Source organism: Rhagoletis pomonella, unplaced genomic scaffold, assembly GCF_013731165.1.
Source record: "Rhagoletis pomonella isolate Grant_MI unplaced genomic scaffold, Rhpom_1.0 Rhpom_scaffold_00006, whole genome shotgun sequence".
In the NCBI taxonomy this organism is placed as follows: Eukaryota; Metazoa; Arthropoda; class Insecta; order Diptera; family Tephritidae; genus Rhagoletis; species Rhagoletis pomonella.
In genome coordinates, this window is record NW_023458560.1 from 43,127,918 (window position 1) to 43,149,958 (window position 22,041).

Genomic DNA, 22,041 nt, shown 5'->3' on the forward strand with positions numbered 1-22,041 from the left:
CAGGTCTCTTTCTTTTATTTTGTTTTTGTTTTATCGTTTACGAGCCTTTCTCTAACTTTTCGCTGATCGAGAATCCCTCGTGAAACACAATGTTCGTAAAATGTAAGTTTTCTTGCTGGCGGGGTAGTTCAACTCAAAAATGTTTATGTAATGTACATATATTGCGGCAATCTTTCTCGAAGATCGAGCTAAATATTATGCAATAGCGGTATAAATATTACCTTTCGATAATAATCTTCGGCGCTAGATGCACGATACGCTCATATTTTCATATTTGCTCCAGGAATATAAATGAGACGAATTGCAATATATGTAACTCAAACTGTTTAATTCCTTGTTACCTGTTTCACTACATTACCCGTGCCTTCTTCAAAAGGATATGACTTCACACGTGCTTCCAATTATCACCAGTGCGTGGGCCGCTTATTATATTCGTGACACATTTCAAAATAAAGATGCACTCTTTCATACCTTCAAAGGTATATGTACACATGCATTTAGAGCACCTTCATTACCACAATGAATGCGCAACCACTCAGCATTATCCTCCCAGTTATCCTCCCATCTTAAGTATGTATAGGTATAAACTTAATAATATTCCTGCTTCAACTATGCACTCACAGTGCACACGCTGACCAAGTCACCTACGAACTTATCAGTCAGGGGTTTGTTCTTTCCTTCAGCCCACATACCCCTTGCTCGTTGTAATTTATCATTCTCTCAGCAGGCAGTTGCAATTGTTGTGAGCCGCAGCAGGGTGGCAGCGTTTGCTGCTGATACTTTTGCTACTGATTACAAACATAACCACAAGCTAAGGGATTCTGCGAAAGTCTGTTGGTTGGATAGTTGGTTGGTCCATTGCACGTTGCCTGTTGGCCGACTTTCTGGACCTGCAAGTCGCTGCTTTTGGTTAGTTTTCGTGCTGCCATGCTAAGCTGCTACTGTCAGCCACACAGCGCTTTGTCATGTCTCGGTACTTAGCAGAGTGTGTGTATGTGCTTCTGGAAACCTCTATATATGCAAGAAAATTTTGTTTTGTAGCGGTTTTCTAGGTTATTTTTATGCCATATCCTGTCATGTCTAAGGTCTTTTCCTTGTCTTTTACTTTTCACCTGCCCTTCCCTTCTACTTTGCTGCCGACTTCTTTTTCTTGTTCTTCTTGGCTTTTGTTTCGTCCGTTGTTGCACTTGAAGGCGCTTACCAATGCATAGAAACCACTTGCCAAGCACATACACACACTCACTCCCACTCACTCCCCTATGCTTCTACACCTAGAAAATTGTGTTGCGCGCTCTTCAAAGTCCCTTTTTAAGGATGGATAATGTGCTTGCAGCAACTGTGTCAAATGCTCATCATCATTTGTATGCTTGCACTTGTGTGTGTGTGTGTGTCTGACTGCGTGTGCATGCTGGTTTCTTTTTGCTAGCCACTGAGTGCTTGAGAAATCAGGTCGCAACCTCACGGATTCATTACGTGGCTCGGATTTTAAACTTGAGCCAAGCGATGATAAATGCGCCAAAGCAGCGCAGCACAGCGCGAAGCTCAACAAAACGAAAGCAAAGCCGTGAAATGACGCCCGTAAAGCCACCTTTGCCAATTAACAGGGATTTAAATTTTTCCCTGCTCGTTTTTTCCTAAATACGCTAGCGCGCACTCGCACACAAACACAAATGAAGTGGAAAATGAAAAATAATTGGAAAATTTAAAACATTTACAAACACTGTCAATACGAGTCAATACGAGTAGTACTGTCAGCCGAAAGCCAAGTGGAGATGTGTGTGTGTTGCGATGATGGCAGTGTGCAGGTGAAAGTGGTTGTTCGTCGCCCACGAAGCGAGGGGATGCTTCCGTTTTAGGGATAACTGAAACTAATTGAGTTTTTTCCCCTTATCTTTGTTTTGCTGCAGTATTTGTTTTCATTATATAAGTTTTTATTTCGTGCACTTATTTGGCAAAGATTTTAGCGGAAAATCCAATAATCCTTAGAAATCGAATTCGTGAAGCTTAGTGAGAATTGTTTTTAGTACTAATCGTTCTGAAAAATGTCATTAATAGCAAATTTGGATTATTTTCAAAAGATAAAGCTTTGAGCTATATTTTGTACAGAATTGATATACTAAGCTACTAATTAGCGCCTATGATATGTATACTATAAGTGCATATCGAGCCCATAGTTTTTTAATATCATTTAATTTTAAGAAACTTATTTTTATTGTTTATTTTATTTTTTTTTATATATAGATTTTTAGGTTTTTGATTTAATGTTCTTTAGTTTTTAGTTTTTATTATTTTAAAAATAAACATGGTTTTTATAAATTTTGTTATTTTATTTTATTAACTTTTTCTTTTTTATATAAGTTTTTTTTTCTTTTTTTTTTGAATTTAGATAATAATTTAAATTTTCGGTTTTTATGGTTTTAAAAAGAAAAATATATATTTGTACTTTTTAATTTCATTTAATTTTTAGAAAACCTATTGCTTAAAGAAAACGCTTAGTCTTTCGAAAGGCTGTGCTTTCACTTTCGTTTTTTCGAAAGACAGTTGCCATAATTACCCTATAAATTTATATTTGAATTTTCACCTTAAATTAAAGCGGAAAGCTTAAAATAAATTTATTTAATGCAATTTTAATTTTAGTTGGCTGGCATTTGCTAGTCCCATTCGAGTATTAAAAGTCAACAAATCACTTCTCAACTATGTATCTGAATACTTTAAAAACACACTGTGCCTTCTACTCGTTACTTACTGTCAGCGATGCCAACTTGCGGGGAATTCCCCGATTTGCGGGGAATCGGGGAATTTCTGCCTTTTGCGGGGAATTCAGACTATTTAATTTTAGATCATTAAATAACTTATCTCCCTAGAGTGCAGAGTGCTTTTTGTAAAATTTTATTTTTAGTCACAATTTCAACTCTGCCAATTTCGCATGAATATTACTAACATTCATTTATATATACATATTAAATAATGCAATTACACAAGGCAACAGCGATTTTGTTGCGGCTGTTGATAGAACTCAATACTGTATATAAATCTTTTGAGATTGATTTTTCCTCCTCAAAGCACACTTTCATTATAATGATAATAATAGATTGGCGCTTACACATATGTTAGTGTTTAGCCGAGCTTCTCCTCTGATTTGTGGTGTGCGCCTTGATGTTGTCACACAAAGCGGAGGGACCTACAGTTTTACGCCGACTCCGAACGGCGATTGTATTTTTATGAGAAGCTGTTTTTCATGGCAGAAATACACATACATACAGAAATACATAGGTTTGCCATTGCCTGCCGAGTGACGACCGTTATTAAGAAAAATCCTTTATTTTTTTTTGCGATGTTGCTTTGACCAGGGCTTGAACCCAGGTGATGCGGAGTGGAAGCGCGCACTGCTTACCACTACACCACAGCGGCCGACTTCACTTCATTACACTTCTTAATTATACTTATAAGTAAGTAAAAGAAATAGAACTAATTTGTTATTTGGTTTCCAATGTAACATTGTTAGCATTGAATAAACTATCCGTTTTGAAATAACTCTAAAATCGTATATCCATAATGGTTTTCCATTACAGTTTGTGTATTTGTTAAGATTATTATTTTTTGTTAAAACCTCTGTATTAGTCTGTAAGACAATTTGTTTTTGTTGACTATTTTTTACTTGAAATAAAGCTGTTTTGAAAGAGTTTTTGTGCTGATTACGAACCCGTAAGTATAAAGTTTCTTTCAGGTCCAGATTTTGAGAAAACTAAGTCAAACTGTCGAAAAATCGCGTTTATTGCAATATTTGAAAAGGTCTAACAAAAAAACCATAGGTGATAGAATCTTCCACTTAGGCTTAAATTAAAGATATGAATGATTGAAGTAATAATAAAATTAAATTGACTTCTAAAAATGAGAAGTAATAAGTTAAAACATTTTATGATTTGTTGATTTTTTGATCAGTTTTGCCCAAAGTTGTTTATTTTGACTATGGCATATGTTTTACAATAAGATATAATTTATAAAAAATTATTGTATGTACATTCGTAAATAACTCAAGCAATTGAATAAAAAATTTAGATTTTTTTTATGGCATCATGCCAGTGCGGGGAATTTCTCCGAAAATCGGGGAATTTCGCGGTGGTCAACGGGGAGTGAGATAAAATGAGTTGGCATCCCTGCTTATTGCAACAACGAGTTGCTTTTAGCTACTCGCAATTTTACTACAACTGAGGATATGCCCAATTTGGCTCACACATTATACGCTCTCCATTTAATATCAACTGCGCCGACTCACCAATTTTGCCGGTACGCAGGATTAGGGCAAATACCGAGCTACTGTGCTCACTTACTACTTGTACATTTCTGACTGTTTGTTCGACACTGTGTACCTACGGACGTAGCAAAATAAATACACATAATGCAAGTATTTGGGAAAGCCTCTTGAATTCGTTAATTTCGCTTAAGTGAGTGAAGTTGTAAATGGAGTGGCGATAAAGTTGAATGAAGGCATGTAAATGTTTGTATGCGTGGATTTATTTAAGAAGAGTAGGAGAAGAAACTTCACTTTTGTTGTACACAATGTTCACGATGATGATGATGTTGTTGATGAAGATGGATGAGTTTAAGTGGAATTTATTAATTCAGGTATTATTTGTTGGAGAGCATTTTATTTAGGTAGTACGTCTGTTGGGGCTTGGTGTTAGTCTACAGTTATGAATTTAACACACATGTCATTGAGAAATGCTATTAAGTTTGCTAATATACAGTAATATAAGGGATGCACTTTTTATACGTAAGTTTTAAGACTTATGAAAAAATCTGTGTCCATGGAAATCCATCATCTTGTTTTTGCTGTTTCGAATTACATATATATATATATATATAGATTAAGTATTATTATAGAGTTGGTAAATTTAAAGGATTTTAAACACAGTTCATTTAACTACTAGCTGATAATTTACAGAGAAGGGCTATTTTGCGTAGGATGTGTGCTTTTGGTGCATATGTATGTGTGTATATAGGATAGGCAAATTTTGATGTATTTTATTTTGCTGGTATATTATTTTTATACCTTGAAGCCTAATCAACTTTAAAAATATATGTGTATAGTAACTAGGGGGTATTCCGTTTAAATCACTCCAGGACCGGCCGCAGGATTTCTCTTTAGGGGGGAGGTTTGATGTAAAGTCTATAATTCAGCACAACTCAAAGAAAAGTCACATGCAATTCACCGAGGTAAAGATAAAGATTATTTTAATATTGAGTCAACATTGACATCCAGATTGCGATGAATATTGAGAAAAGCTCAGGCTTCATAAAGAAGTGTCATTGACATTGATTATTGTGTTACACCAACTGTTTATTGAATTTGTGTACAAAAATATATATTTCTCTTGATTCCAGAAAATTATAAAAATAATAAAATATTATAAAATTCTTAGCACCAATAGCTGACACTACGAGAACAGAAATAAGCCACAATACTCGCTAGTGTAGTTTTTTAATTTTGTACCTTATAAAAAATAAATAATAATCATTCAAAATTTAAAAATAAAAATACATTTTTAAAACAAAAACGTGTAATGCGTAAAACGTAAATTTCATAAAGTGCACGCAATCGAAATCCAATGCATACTTTTTGAAACACATATTTATTAGTTTCCTTTCACAGAATTCATTTGTGCTTGAATCGCTATTTTAAATTACTCTCGCCTTTTTTTTAAATAGGTGGTAACCATTAGCCGCTGAATCCACATCCGCAATACCATTCGTTCCCCTAATTGCAAGGAAAAACAATGTTGTTAGGCTATTTTAGTAAAAAAGTTTTACGGATATCTTAAAATTTGTTTTCGTTATTTATGGCTTTTTAACAATTTTTATTGAGCTTCAGGTCGTTGTCTGTCAGGTCAGGTATCTGTCCGTCCGTTTGTCCGTACACGATAACTCGAGCAAAAATTTAGATATCTCAACGAAATTTGGTATGTAGGTTGCCCTTTATCCAAGGTAGGTTGCTATTGAAAATTTGGCGAAAGCGGACAGTAACCCTCCTTCTCATATAACGGTATTTTCGAAAACTGCAAAAACTGCTATATGGCAGTAAATACTGGATTCAAATTGTTGAAAATTAATACGTGAAGTAGAATTTTGATGAGAAATAATATTATTATGAAATTTTTGGAAAAGGGACGAAACCCCGCCCACTTATGATGAAATACTGTATCTTAGTAGCCGCTTCAGCAATCCTTACCAAACTCTGTACGAGCCTCGCTTAGGATCCAGCTAAGAAATTTGGTGAAAATCTTTAAAATCGGGCAACCGCTACGCCTACCTCCCATATAACGGTAATTTACAGAAACACGAAAACTGCGATAAATCAGTAACTGCTGAAGCTAATTGAATCAAAATCGATTACTGCAATGACCATTGAGCATAAAATTAGAGTATTATAAACGTTTTCATTTTGGGCGTGGCTCCGCCCACTTATGACCACAAATGTGTATCTCGGTAACCGATTTATCAATTTCTACCAAGCTTTGTGCATTTAATAACCTTGGTACGAAAAATTAATTCGTTGAAAATTATTCAAATAGGACTAAAATTGCACCGGCTTCCCGTATAACGGTAATTTTCGGATATACGAAAACTTGGATATTTCAATAACTGAGGAGGTTCATAGACTTTTAGGTAGTTTAAAGAAAGGTGGAACGACGATAGTTGATACCTGCGCCGGGTATATAAAATTCGGTTTCGCCCGAACTTATACTTCTTTACTTGTTTTTTATTAACCATTTACGCGAATGTACTTAAGTGTATGCTTATATTATTTAGCTTTACAAATGAAAATCAATAAGCACTTTAAGGCCCGATAAAACATATTTGATATTATTTAAGGGTAAGCCCTTAAATAAGTATGGTTTTCATTAATTAAAAGAACAGTTTTAAAACAACATTTCCGAAAGACCTTCTGAAGTACATCCTACAAAGCCCTTCTGGAAGCTCTTCTTTGGGTACCGAAAGCAGAAGCCCTTTAATTTCTGCCACTCCATACAAAAACGAAGGAATGACTTTCAGAAAGGCCTTTTGAAAGAGATTTTAGCTCCTGCAATTATCTACTAGGTAGTATGTATGACCACCACTCAGCCGTGTACCTGTCCAGGAACTTTAATTTTTTTTGCCATTGGTTGAAGATAAAAAATTAAAGTTTTAACCAAATAAACTAAAACTAAAGAAAGTAAACTCAACAAATATTGTTCAACATGTTAGAAAAACCTTTCGTTATCACTTAACCCTTTCTTCATAGCAAAGAATTTGCCAAAAATGAAATGGGTGTCTGCTGCATTTATCTTCATTAAACAAACCAGGACTATTTGTCTAAAGCCAGGACGTATCCCGGAAAACCAAGGCATCTGGTAGTCCTATTCTACAGAAACATTTGTGTAGTAAATGTGCTTCATATTTCATATGGAATAAGCTTCTGTACTATATTGCACGGTTATCATATTAAAAGGGACTACACAGTCTCAACGTTTCAAATCTAAGTGACCATTAATTGAAAAATTGTTCGTTCTTTCGTTTCCGCTGTGGTTCTTATGCCCGGAAACTTTGATAGAGGAAATTTCTGCTGTTTGAGACATAGTTTTAGTTAAATTCTACACTAAGTAATTAGTTACTTCTTTCGATCTGACAATATAAGCTGCTTTTATAATGGGGCCGCGTGGCTGTCGTAAAAGTTTAATTCTTCAGAAAAGATTGTCAATGGCTTTCCTGCCATAAAAAACGGCCTTTTCAAAACATCCACGTTGATCTCGAGCTCATCCCCGTGAAGGATTTGATTTTCTTATCGACAATCTAATATTTCCTCTGAATGGCTATAGTTGGTTCATCTGGTAAACTGGCAATTAGTAAGTTGAGGCCATGTCGAATTGGAAAACTCATGAAAACCTACACTCGATTGGTGTGGTGTGCTTTCCAAGCAGAAGTAGCTGTCATTAAAGGAGGAGTGGATTTACTGCTGAAAACTGTGACGCCAGTAAAAGAGGTAAGCATATATTCTGGTAGTCGAATGGCTGTGAGGGCCTTGAACGCAATGGTGATGAACTTTGAACTCATCACGGAATGACTGACCAGCATCTCTGTTCCGTCGTCGGAGTACTTTTGCATTGTGATCCTTATGTCAACTCAGCGAACCTTTAGGCGAAGACTAGGATATGAGCAATTGCAAGATCCTTCTGACTTTGGGTTAGTCTCAGGGGCGGTCAAAGAGCTGTTAATGGCACTTCTGACGGGTCATTCTCCGATTGGCATTCAAGCAGTAAGGCTGGGAATCTCTACTGTCGCTGCTGTGAGGTAAACATGAGTTTCAATCACCTAAGTACTTTATATTGGGCTCCCACTTTGCGAGGCTAAGTTTGATGTATTTTGGCCTGGTCTTTCTAGCTATCCCTTAGAAGCTCTCGGGCAGTGAAATAAGACGAAACCCTAATTTCGTAATTGTCTCTGTTTAACCCATATGCGTGGTATCACAGGGGACAGTCCACTTAGTGTCCAAATGCGTTCCCATATCTGGGACAACAACCTAAACCAAACCTAGCCTACTCTAACTAGAAAATAGAAGGCCTAAAGTAAGAATTAACTTTCGCCCTCTACTCGTATTTCAATAATCCTACTGTTTCTCAAATTCTTTGAACACATTACATTTCCCTTTTTCATTCCAAATCATTAAAATGCTACCTTTCAAGTCAAACAGCTGATTGTGCAAAAATATACCTACGCACAACCGCTCTCACTCGCTCGAACTCCATTAACTAAACTCGCTACTCTCTCGCTGCTGCCACGCTCTGATGGCATGCGAATACTCTCACAGCAGAAAATACCCGGCTACAGCTCAAATTCCACGCCACACACCTGCAATTCCTTTCCGAAACGGGAGTAAGTGAAGTAATGCTGAGTAAGCCTACAGGAATTCGCTCTTTCAGAGTACAGGAATATACCGAATATTTTTGCACATACCTTGAATTTCGCTAGCAATTGCAACTATGAAGACGAGCGACAACGAGCACCGGCTGACGCGGCGTTCAGGGGCTTCGTTCGGCAAGTTATTCACCACACTTTGCTGTGTGTGCGTGTGTATGTGTGCGACCGGTTGCGTGTGTAAATAACTTCAAACTTCCTGTTGAACGAAAAAAAAAATTGTCTTATGCGCTCTGGCAACTGCTATGTGTACTTCCTGCCAGGACGTGAAAATTTCAGTTGAGGTTTGGTTATCGTACGAAAAGGTCGCAACTACGGTTGGCTTCGCGTCGATTCTATAAATTTTTTTTTCTCACGCAAACTGTTGATGAAAATGGATTTTTCTTTGAAAGAGTGAAAATAAAATTGTGCCATCAAAGAAGTGCGGAAATAAGTGAATGGATTATTGAATTGCAATTTAAGTGTTAAAGTGAAAAGTTGAACAGAAATAAACGAAAATAAAGTTTTATTTTGCCGGCAGTGCTGGCCGCTTTAACGGGCTATTTAGCTGCGGTAAGCTTTAAGGCGATGGTGAACTGTGAACTCAATGAAGCAAGTATCTAAATCCCTACAGCAAATCAATGCGCTTTAGCGACTTTAATATTCAGCGCATTTGACTACTGTTGCCTACCATTAGGCGCTTAGCATAGCACAACCGCAATTAGCGCCACCAGCAACAGCGCATTCTGTCGCGGTTAATCGCACAGTTCCGGCTGCGTTCGTTCTCGCGCGCGTTGCTTCGTCGCGTCTCGTCATCGTAATTACGCCAACATTGCAAATCGTTTTAGCGGCGTTTCGTTGTCAGCGTTTTGTTTATCTCTGACATCCGTTGCTCGTTAATTGCTATGTTTCATCGTCGGCGGCAGCGGCAGAGCGTCGTTGTCAGTCGTTCATGCCTGCCGTCTTCTTGTCTTGTTAATCAAATCCATTTTGGGTTTTAAGTGTGTGACAATTAATTTTTGCTGTTACCAGCAAGCGTTGCGGCGCAGTAGGCAAGCATTTAAGCTGTCTAATTGAATTGAAGTGTGTACATTGCGCAATTGAAGGCAAGTGAACTGGTGTTGGAGTGTGAGTGTGTGTGCTAGCGACAAGCGCTTGAAAACGTACGACTATGAGACTTCAATTTGGAGTTTAAAGCGCACTTAAGCGCCTTAAAGTAGGCTACATTTTTGGAAAAAAGCGCCTTTCGGATGGAATAGGTGGCTGAGCGCTGCGTGTAAAGCTGGATTTTGTAAAAGAAAATGTCTTGAAGAAGTTAAAGAACTGAAATTCTGAAAAATCAAGAAATAGTTTTTTTTTTTTTTATCGAAAGCGCGTGTGAGAAGTGTAAATATGGAATTTCCGGACATGGGCGTCAATCGCATGTTTTCTATACCCAAAGGCTAGCTAGCCACACAAAAAATTTAAATTTTTTTTTTAATTTTCAAGTTTTTTTTTAGAAAAATTTCTTGAAAAAATTTTAGTTATAAAAAATTGTGGAACTATGGTAACAAGGTCATTATGACTAGCAAAATAATATGCAAAACATTTCTTAAAAAATCATAAAAAAATTAAAGTTGAAAAACTAATAACTTAATTTGGAATTGTAACAGAAAAGCTATGAAGAATTACAAAATTAAATACGAACCTGTTTTTAAAAAATCGTAGAAAAATTTTACGTGAAAAATTCAAAACTTATTAAAAAATGTGGAATTGTAACAAAGAAGCTGTAATTAAACTTAAAATTAATGCGAACCTGTTTTCCAAGAATTGTAAAAAAATTTCAAGTGAAAAATTAAAAATTTAAAAATTAATAAAATACTAAAACAGTGCAATAACATGCTTTTCGAAAGTCGTGAATTTCTTCAAGACATAAAAAAAAATTAAAATTTTTTTTGTTTAAAAAAAAAATTCTAAAACCGATATTTACTTGAAAAAAAAAATCACCAAAACTTTATAACAAAAATTAAAAATAAGAAAATGAGTAGTACATACCTATTGTTGTGCTAGGAAAAACATCAAAACAAATACAAAAATACAAAGTCCTACTTGAGAGCATATTAAATTACGCAAACACTTAATACTAACGCAAAACAACGATTTATTCAAAATAAAAAAAGAAATCTAAAATATTCCTCATTAACAAAATATTCAAAATAAACCTTCAAAAGCCCCACACCAAAAAATGTTGCTGCTAGGCCTCTTCAGTCACATCCTAAGCAGTGGCAGATACATTACGACACGGCGCTCAAATGCCAGTCAACACATGGATTTACGTGTTATCTTCATACTTTTCCTGCTCAAATGGTCGTATGCACAAGGTAAGCGAATAAAAGTATAAAAAAAAAATATTATAATAAAAACAAACAAGTGAAATTTAGGCAAAAAGCGCGAAAAAAGCCACACAAATAGACAAACAAAATATCACAAAAAAAGTAGCAAAACAAATCGCCAAAAAAGTGCAAAAAAAATATAAAAATTTACGCAAAACAAAACTCAAAGCTCATTTAAACTTTTTGCTGTTAGCGTTGAAGTGCAATAAATTGTGTTTTTTTTTTGTTTGCTTTGCGTTATTGTTACGGCACATAAATGTTGGGCGTTTACCAAACGAGCTACAATAAATGGAAAAGTCTAACTTTTTTAGATGCCAACTTAAAGCGATAAGCGTGTGTTAATGTAATGTGTGTGTGTTTGAGTTAAAAGTAGATACTACTTCTCTCCTTCGGCTCCTTATACCTGTGCTTCAACATTGTAATGTTTCTGCGAGTATTCTGTGAACTTTGGTGTAGTTCTTCTTTCCTCCATTCATTCAGGTGTTGATAAAATTACTTCAAATGGCAGCAATAGACACGTAAAATGATTGCGTTTAATGTACAGTACGTGATCAATGGACTGAGCGAAATTTTTCGGTATACTTTCTATGTGTGTGTGTGTGTGTTTTTTTCATGTAAAATTGCCCTATTGAAGGTAGTTTGGTAATAATGGAATGTTTTGAATGTCCGTTCACTAGGTCAGGTGTTTATCTACGTACGTATGTATTTTTTTATATGTACTTGCGAGTACTTAAATACTTAATACTCGTTTGATGTTAAAATTCTTGAGTCAAGCAGAAACTATAATTTTACCTTTTCGTAATAAAAGATGTTTTTTTTTTCAAGAATGTTAACTAGGTTTCTGAAATTAGAATTGTCTTTCGAAGAAAATCACTCTTTATAAAGTAAAATGTTGGTACAAAAACTTAAAGCGAAAGGAAGTAGGTTTAAGATTTCTTCAAAATTTTCTTTTATATATTTTCGTTTTACTTTCAAAACTGAATATAGTAAATATCTTTAAATGTATGAAGTGTATATCTGTTGAGCTTTGTTAATACTTTCGATAGGATGGGAAGATAATTTATTTTCAAATGAATTTCCGTCATGCCTTGCCAAGCTTGTTATGGAAACAATCCAGTTTCGGCGTTGTATCGTATTCAGTGTAATTTAAAAAAAAAATGCCTTAATTGGAAAAATTACACTGGAGATGGTAAAACGCCGAAACCAGTTGTTTGTCTCTAAACCTAATTTTAAAATAAATGATGGAAATTCGTTCCAAAATAAATCAAATAAATATACCTTATTCCAAGAAATTTTTTAAATTTAAATTTACTCAACTAGGGGCTTTGAAAAGCGGTACGCAAATCTTGTATAGCTCCCTTTTCGACATTATTATAAAGGATTTAGGGTCAGGGGTTTCCCATATATCCATGGCTCGGAAAATATCTATGTCTATATATATATATAAACGGACGATCTAGACTTTTCGTAAAATTTTGGTTGAGGCTGGTTTTCACCATGCCATATTTGACGCCATATTTTGACGCCAAAATTTATCAACATATTTGACAAAACATTATCTCCTTTATGCAAACCCTTACTGGTAATATTATGGACTAAAACCGGACAGTTAGACGATTTAGCGGCGCATGTATGCAACTAAAACCTATCCTGATCGAAATATATCGATATACCGCTTTTGACAATCGGTTTTCTCTTATTTGACGACAAATGCCATTGAATTTGACACAGGGAAAGCAAGCCTTCGCAAATACGCTGTAAACCAGAATTAAAAAATAATATATATATATCTAAAAAACAGATTGAATAGCTTGATTAGCAATAGGTTTTCGCTAGTATTTTATCAAGCTTTTCTACACAAACTAAAAGTGTGAAAAATTAACTTCATAATTGAAAAATTACATGCATGGTTTTAGCGAGCTTTTGGAGGCGCAGAACGCCACAAATGCTTAGGACAAATTTAAAATTAGTTTGTTGAATTCTAAACACTTACAGCCCGATTCTGTGCACTTGATAAATAAAAAATGTTTATGATTTGTCCATTTTTTATTATTTATCAAGAATTGGAATCTAACAAAGAAATCGGAAGCTCTTTTCTTGATAATTTATCAAGATTGAAAATGCTATTGACAAGCGTTCACAAATTGAAATTTTATATGAAAATTATAAATTTTGTATATAAAAAAATTTGCTTCTATGATTTTAATATAGCATGTGCCGGCATTTGAACCTACTACACGCAGAATTCATAGCCGGCATCTCTACCTATTTACTCGGCTACGGCAGTCAAAAGCTTTTTTGCTTATAAATTCGTATTTTTCATATGTGACAATGTAATCAGTTCCACTCATGTGAAGGTCCAAGTCTAGATCTTTATTTATAATTCCGCAGTTCTGACTGCGTTTTGTTGGAATGTAATCTACTACTATGCACTTTCTAAGCAATCTATGCTCTTCGGTTCCGATTGCTGCGCATCATAGCGAATTAACTCATGTGTGTCCTCCTAAATGCATATTACACTCTACAATAGCAATGGACAAGTGGAAAATCTTTGAAAAGATATTTCATTTTGCAAATGTGCACCCAAAATGAATTTAATTTTTTAAACAGGTGGCAGCGTTTTCAAAACTATTTCTGTAGTAAGGATTTTCAAACATCTTTCGCTTGAATATTGTAATATTTCATTATATTTAGTTTAGCTTTCAAAGGCGTGGCAACCCTCTTCAAAAATTTTCGAAATAAAGCTTTCTTAAACCTGTTTCATTTGATATACAGTAAATTTTCATTAATCTCACTAATCAAATTTAACTAGACTTTTAAAAAGATGGCAACTCTTTTTAAAATATTTTGGAAATGAAGCTTTCCTTAAAATCTTTCGTTTGTCATGCATGTTGTAATATTTTAGTTAACATATTGATTGAATTTAGTTTGACTTTTAAACTGGTGGCAACCCTTTATAAAGATATTTTCGCAACAAAAATTTCTTATAGCTCTTTCGATTGACTGCTATATTATAATATTTTGTTCAAGATGTGAATTAAATTGAACTTGGAATTTATTCAAAGATATTTTCGAAATACATCCTTCTCAAACATTAGCATATCCTTTGACAACCATATTTTAAAACTTTATTTAACTTTAAAAACAATGGAACTTTACTTCTAAACAGGTGGCAACCCTCTTTGACTTATTTTCAAAATAAAGTTGGCTTAAATCCCTTTCGTCTGTCACACGTACATATATAGTCATCTTTTATTTAACCTATAGGTATAATTGAATTTAACTTTTAAAACAGAAGCTCTGCATCGTAAAGTATACTTAAAAAAAAAATGGTGTCGACAGATGGCGCCGGAGTCGAGATATTCGGGGAACCCATCTTTATCGTATGACCTGGATTAACGCGTACTAACCTTATGATAAGAAGTGCTTCTGCAAAAAAATGCACCCAAACATAGTTGGCACTGAAATCATGATATTTAGATGCCCCTCTACAAATTTACATTTAGATGACTTAATAAAGCCCCATTGTTTAAGCTCCACAGATATCCTAGGCACATCAACGGGTCATCGGTATACCAAGAAGATGTGTGCTGAGTTAGAGAAAACACGGTAGGAATATCAATGACCCCATTTGAAAGGGAAAACTGTTTAACACTCACGCACTCTCGGCAAACCTTGCAATACTTGCAGATATCTCACAGGGGGGCAATAAGAGCTCATAGCATCGAAGGAGATGAGTACTTAACCCAAATGTTATCACAGCGCTATTTTCTTTGCCTATGAGTAAGCAAGGTTCTGCTCTTCAGTCCTTTCAACCTAAACTAATAATTTTTAGATTACAAACCGTTTTGCATAGCAACACTATTTTTGTATTGGTCAACGCAAAAGTTTTTATAAGGCGTTGCGAAGCAAGCCAGGCATTTGCTAGTTTATAATAAATATTAGTTGGATTATAATGGTTTTGAGGAACAACTAGAGGGCTTAAGTCGCCAAGAACTTTAAGATGAAAGAACCCTCAGCAAGCTGACTTTTTCTGCTCAACTGCAAAACAACAATATTATTTTCGTTAGCCTCGCAAATTTCCCATACAAATTAGAATATATCGACCCCTTTGCGCGAAATTATCGTATGTGCCAGAAATCAAATTTTACAGGAGAGTTTTATTTTACTTTTAAAATTTTAAAAAATTTGTTTTTTTACTACGTACGAACTACTTTTTATGGCACGTACGATAATTTCGCCCATAAGAAAAAATGCATTGTAACATGAGATTTTATGGAAATTGCTTTTTTTCTGCTAAAGAGATAGAGTATATTCGATTAAGAATGTCCACGATTTAGCTTTCCCTGATTCCATATATACACATTTGATGTTGCCGTTTTTAGCCTTTTTTAAGATACTTGCTTTTTTTTTGCCTATTATACCTTTAAAAAAAGTGATTATAGCGAGGAAAAAATCCTCATTCCAGATAATATAAAAGTTACAAACGTTTCATATTTAAATTGGGCGCCACTTGTATTAACTCACGTCGAGCGCTCGCTTAGTACATTCAGGGCTGTATTAAAGCCTGTTCCTTTGGAAAAAAATTTAAGCTACCAATGACGAAAATCGTTGGATAAATAAAGAAGAAATAAGTGGTCTTTCGAAAATGCGCACAGCTTTTTTTTTGTATGAAAAATTAGCAGGAAAGAGTGTTACTCATACGCCATGTAAACCTCAAAGTATCTCGAAAACTTATCCACAGAATAAAAATTTAACTCGATTTTCGGAATCAGCAAGCAATTTTATATGGGAATTGGATATGTAGAGTCGTCCATTGAACATTTTTCCTGTAAACCAGTTTTATCTTCATGTTTTTTTTTCTTTTTTGGTGCCTTCTTTTGCCTTTTTTGCTATTTCTAGTGCCTTTTCCTGCCTATTTCGTTATTTTATTTTGCCTTTTTTATAGGTTTTTAAATCCTAAAAATCCGTTTCCTATACATAAGTAAAATCTTTGTGGTTTAGGGCCGGTTGCTCAAAGCCTGGTTGACACTCCATGCATATAACACGGTATCGGTAACGTCGATAACGATGTTAAACCGGGTATTAGAGTCAACCAAACTTTGAGCAACCGGCCCTTAATGATATGATTTCTTTAAATTAGCCCAATAAAAAGGCAATATTAATATGTTACAATTTTTCCTAGAAATTTTTCTAAAAGCTAAATATATAAAACTCCGCATATTTTGTATTTTCCTCTACACGGTTAAAAATTTCGGTTTTAATTTTAAACTTTTTGGACTACATATATGACCAAACTAAATTCAGTTTCAAATACAAACCTTCCAAGTTTATAAAAAAGAGAGCACATATGTTGAGTTTAGAATTTAAACAATTCGGTTTAAATGTTAAACCCAAACATTTTCATAATTAAGAATAAAAAATAAAAAAAACAATCTTAAATTTCATGCTCCGTCTGGTTGGGATTGAACCCGGACAGCCTTGGTAGCAACCAATTGTATCAAGCATCTTTGCACACTCAGCTACAGCCACGCATGTAAATGTGCTTTCATATGTTGAGTTTGAATCAACACCACAATTCGCTATGGAAACATATTCTATTTCGGTTTAGATTTTAAATCAAAGTTTCTATATTTGAAACCTAGAAACTAGAATTAAAACATTTTGGTTTGATTTTTAAACCCGAACTTTTTGGGCTAAAATTTAAACCAGAATATATTAAAAATTGCGTAAAACTATTGACTGGTTTAAAAAGTAGACTATAAAAGTTTAAAAAAGGCAGTAGTCCCAGCGCGGTTTAAAAATTAAACCCAAATTTTTAACCGTGTATCTTTGAATTATAAGTATTACAAAATGCCAATTTTAATTTCCTAAAAAAGTGTACGTGCCACGTCAAAACTCACATTGGATGACCTAAGATTCATAGACGATGACCACAACTCAAAATTGGGTTACCAGGAATGTAGAACAGTAATTGGATTGAATTTTAAAATGTGTAAAGTGAGCAACATTTTTAGAACACAACAAAATAGAAATTTTTACAGATATTTTGGCACTACTACTTGTACATAGTACATACATATTTGGCAAAAAGAAAAAAATATTTTCCAAAGATCTAAAAGGTACACAAAATTGTCTGCAATATCGATTTCTTACCTCAGCTTTGGTGTGGAGGAAAAAAATAAAAAATTGGCAATCAATATGCAGGACTCGAAAACGTGGGCAAACAAAATTTATGCATCTTGACTGCAGGGCAAACGATCAAAGCTCGAAGAACTAAATAAACACTAAAGATGAAAAGAAGGTAAATAGGAAAGGACAAGGGCTGGAATGGATAGGCAGGCAGTGGACAGATATGAAACATGGGCAGAGGTTGTTGTACAAAGAATGAAGGTATACTCGCAGTGTTGATATACATATATATGTAGGTACATTAGGGTGTATTATTCTCTACAAAAAAAAAAATAAAAATCGGTACTGTTTTTGCATTGAAATTATAAAATGTATTATATTTTAAGACTTCCGCCAAAATACATATGGACATATATCGAAAAAGTTTTAAGATTTACTTCCGGTAGCTCTAGACATATTTAAATATATATACATATATCCAAAAATCAAATTTCTGAATAAATAAAATTATTTTGATTTTTTTTTAAATCATTTCAGATAAAAGAAGCGTCTAGGGTTTAAAGTCTGCATAAAATTTAAAAAAAATGTTATTAACAGAATCAAATAATGCGGTAGGTATTTTCAAATCGACCGAGCTCACGTACATAAATCTTAATATTTTCCGAAATATTTTGACGGAAGTCTTAAAATATAATATTTAGATTGTATAATTCCGTTTGATAACCCGCAAATTTTGGTGAGGCAACCTAATGTGTTTAAATTCCACCATGCGTGAAGTAGCGGCCAAAAATTTTGTTTGTTGTGTAGGGAAAAGCAAACCTTTTGGAAAATTCTTGAAAGTGGCATACATTTAGGCTGGTTTTCTAAGAATCAAACGAATTTCAGCAGACCAACAAAGTAGCGTGCATAACTTTGTACATGTACATATGAATATGTGTGCGTAATCTCATGTGTGCCCTCGCTAAAGGTGCTTCAGCAGAACCTCCGCTTTTAGTCCCCAAAAGGTCGGAGTTTGGGTACCAAACTTACACAGCAATCGAAATTCAACATTCAGATATGTAAATGATAATTGCTTCAATGGTGAAATGAATAATTTATATGCTGTTAGATGGAGCCCAACAAATGGGCAACAAATTTACACAAACAAACACAAGCAATAACAACACACAAAGAGCAGCCAAGGCAAGGGGCATACACACAGGAAATATTCATATATGTATGTATGTATGTGTGTACATAATTGTATGCGTTTTTAAATGCAAATAAATTCCACGATTAGCTGGAAAAAAATGTGAGTTAAAAACGTTAAAAGCTCGAAAAAACAAAATTCCGCCAACGCGACTGCCGACTAATTCATTTCACAGTTCCGGGCTCAGCCAATTGGCTGAAATGTGTAATTGAATGAATTAAATGCATAAATAAATGAGTATTTTGCATGCACGTGCGTGTGTGTGTGTGTGTGTGTGTGAGAGTAAGCGTAGCCAATTTACGTTTGTGCATTTATGATTTAAACGCGCATACCGTGTAAACAATTTCAACACATTGCTGCCGCACGCCTCGCTGGCTGCACGCCTGCTCGCTGCCTTCATTTTAACTACTCACGATGAGATGTAGACGCGCAAAAAAATTATTATTTATTTAAAAATTACCACATTTGCGAGTTTTAAATTTTAAATACTTTTACATACAGTATCGGTCATATCTATAGCACGCCATTTCAAAGTGATATTGTGTGTCACTTATGTTTATTTATTTATTTTTAAGAATTTTCAATTAAAATTTAGTTCATTCTCGGACAAACCCCATATATACCCAAGTTCAACAATTTGTAGAAAACTACAAAAAAGTGTAACAAATTTTCACCTAAATTTCAAACTTTTTTCTCGGAAGTGATAGAATTTTTTTGAGTACACAGTTTTTTAGCCCCTGCAATTTTAGTCTGATAATGTGCAAATTTCAAGTGGCTACGAATTACCGTTAATTTTTTAGAATTTTTTTTTTGTCGCATTGGCTTCCATATAATGAATAAACTCAATTTATTTGTATATGGAAGAAAACCGCAACATCCTTGGCGAAAAAAATTCTAAAAAATCAGCGGTAACTTTTAGCCACTTGAAACTTGCACATTATCAGACTAAAATTGATTGGGCTATAAAACTGTGTATTCAGAAAAATTCGAACACTTCCGAGAAAAAAGTTTGAAATTTAGGTGAAAATTTGTTGCACTTTTTTGTAGTTTTCTATAAGTTTTTAAACCTGGGTTTATGTGGGTTTTGTTAGAGAAAGAACTGCATTTTAATTGAAAATTCTTAAAAATAAATATATAAACATAAGTGGCACACAATATCACTTTGGAATGGCGTGCTATAGATATGACCGATACTGTACATACGTACATACATTTGTGCATATATAGAGGATGAGCAAAAAACAATTATTTAATAAAGAGAATCTATAATGCGGGTTAAGCAAAAACTGCTAAAAATAAATTTTACATAGTATGCACATTTGTTGCTGCTGCAGATAGCATTGAGCGTGAAATTGCCGCAATTGTTGCATATATTTAAACAGGCGGTATTGTGTGCAAATCGGCCAAAACAAAGGAAGTGAAGGCAGAAAAAAAGCGAAGGAAATTGCGGCAACAGCAGCAGCAGCGGCAGCGGCCACAGCAGTAAAATGTCAATAAAATCGTCAACAATTTCAATGTCTTCCGTTGGCGCGCACACACACACACACACACACTCAAATAAGCAAATATCTGCATATGTATGGATATGAGAGTATTTTTGTGTGAATGCTATATGTTGATTATTATGCCTGTGTGCGCTTACTAGCATCCTTTTTTTTGTGATTTTATGTCCAGTACAGGATTTATTTATTCTCCAGCGTAATGTCGCGCATATGCATGTACTGATATTTTTTATTTTATCTATGGAATTACCCGGTAGGAAAATGAATTGGATTAAAACTTTAGGGGCTTACTGCTCAGAGCCGTATAGGTCTCACAAACGGTACTTTCCATTATGATAATAGCGTTTTTGAATATACAACTTTGAGTTCAACTAAAAGTAGCTCAGAACTGTTCCACTGTGGTTGGTTCCATGTAAACCAGATCATATGGAAATAATTACTTTAGAAAGTAACTATTTGGCAACAAGTTTATTTGAGTTTTATTTAACATCTATTTTCAATTAATTTAAAAAATTAATAAAAGCAATAACAGTTTATATGGCGAACTTATTTCAGTGGATAGACTACCAGCTTTGTAAATCGAAGTCGCTGGTCCAAATCTCAATGAACTCAATGAAATGGTCTTTTGATCTTTGGAATAGTAGCTATAATTTCTACCATTTGTAAGTTCTTGTTGTTTTACAAAAAAAAAAAAAAAATACACTGAAAACGTCCGCGAGCTCAATGAAATTGTTGAATGAAGCATGAATTAAATTATAATTTAATAAAATTGAAATTGTTCTTTTAATATTGTTTGGCTCAATAATAAATCACATTAAACAATTTTTATCGAGCTTGATGCCGTTTTTTATGAAAAATTATTGTGGAAAAAACAACATCAGAAGATATAGCTCCTATTTAGGAGATCACCACAACTCCTCATTAGACGTCCTCGTCGAGTTCACTGGGATTCGAGTCAGCAATTCCAGCTTACGAAGCCAGTGATCTACTCACTGAGCTTTTATTGCTTTTTCTACTATTTCATATGTGAACCCAACTGAAATCAAAAGCAACTATTCTGCTGCTATTTAGACCTGATCATGTGCTTATTATTGTATTTTTCTGTTGATTTTAAATTTTAAATTATCAAATTATCTCTTTATTTTTTTCAGTCACTGCTTAAAATTATGCCTTATCCTCTACTATCCTATAGCTGAATTAACGCTAGAAGTAGAATTACTGATTGAAGTATGTTCCCAGTCAACTTGGCCAGGCTACTTGGTCATTTACACACATACTTATCATTTATTGTAATTTTTTAAACGGTAGCTGACCGTCATTTTTGCCAATATATTTGCACAACTGTGCCGTGGTGTAATACAGCTTTTTGTGTATGTTTGTACACAAGTGTACACTCAGTTCGCCATGGGCCATTTGTATGTATTCGCATGCATACATTTATAAATACGCATACAGTCAGTCAATAAAGTTTAGGTACAGCGAATTTTTTACAATACGGGAAACTATTTTTTAAATATTTTATTTTTCGATAATTTTTTATAAAAATATGGTTAATTCTACAACAAAAAACCTAAAAATCAGAGTTCCAAACCTTGTGTAAAATTAAAGAAAATTCTGCAAAATTTCACTCAAATATTGCACTCTTTATTTACGCTCTCTAGAAAAAAGATGAGTATGCAGTTTTTTAGCCCATTCAATTTTAGTACAACAAAGTGCAATTTTGAGGTAGCTAGGACTTACCATTGATTTTTAGTGATTGTTTTTGTTGAAGGTGTTGCTCATTTTCTCCATATAAAATAATGTTTGATAATTTTTTTATATGGAAAAAATGTGCGACACCTTCAACAAAAAAATTTCCCAAAAATCAATGGTAAGTCCTAGCTTCCTCATACTTGCACTTTATTGCCATAAAATT

General features: G+C 34.2%; 1 protein-coding gene across 1 annotated transcript in view; it reads left to right on the top strand.

Moving 5' to 3' along the window:
* Positions 1-9,246: 9,246 nt before the first annotated feature.
* LOC118740766 (protein sax-3) overlaps positions 9,247-22,041 on the top strand; it is a 236,479-nt gene continuing 223,684 nt past the window's right edge. The window contains exon 1 of the mRNA XM_036472431.1: positions 9,247-11,291. Coding sequence (XP_036328324.1) covers positions 11,156-11,291 — 136 coding nt within the window. The 5' untranslated portion in view covers positions 9,247-11,155. The remainder of the gene's footprint in view (positions 11,292-22,041) is intronic.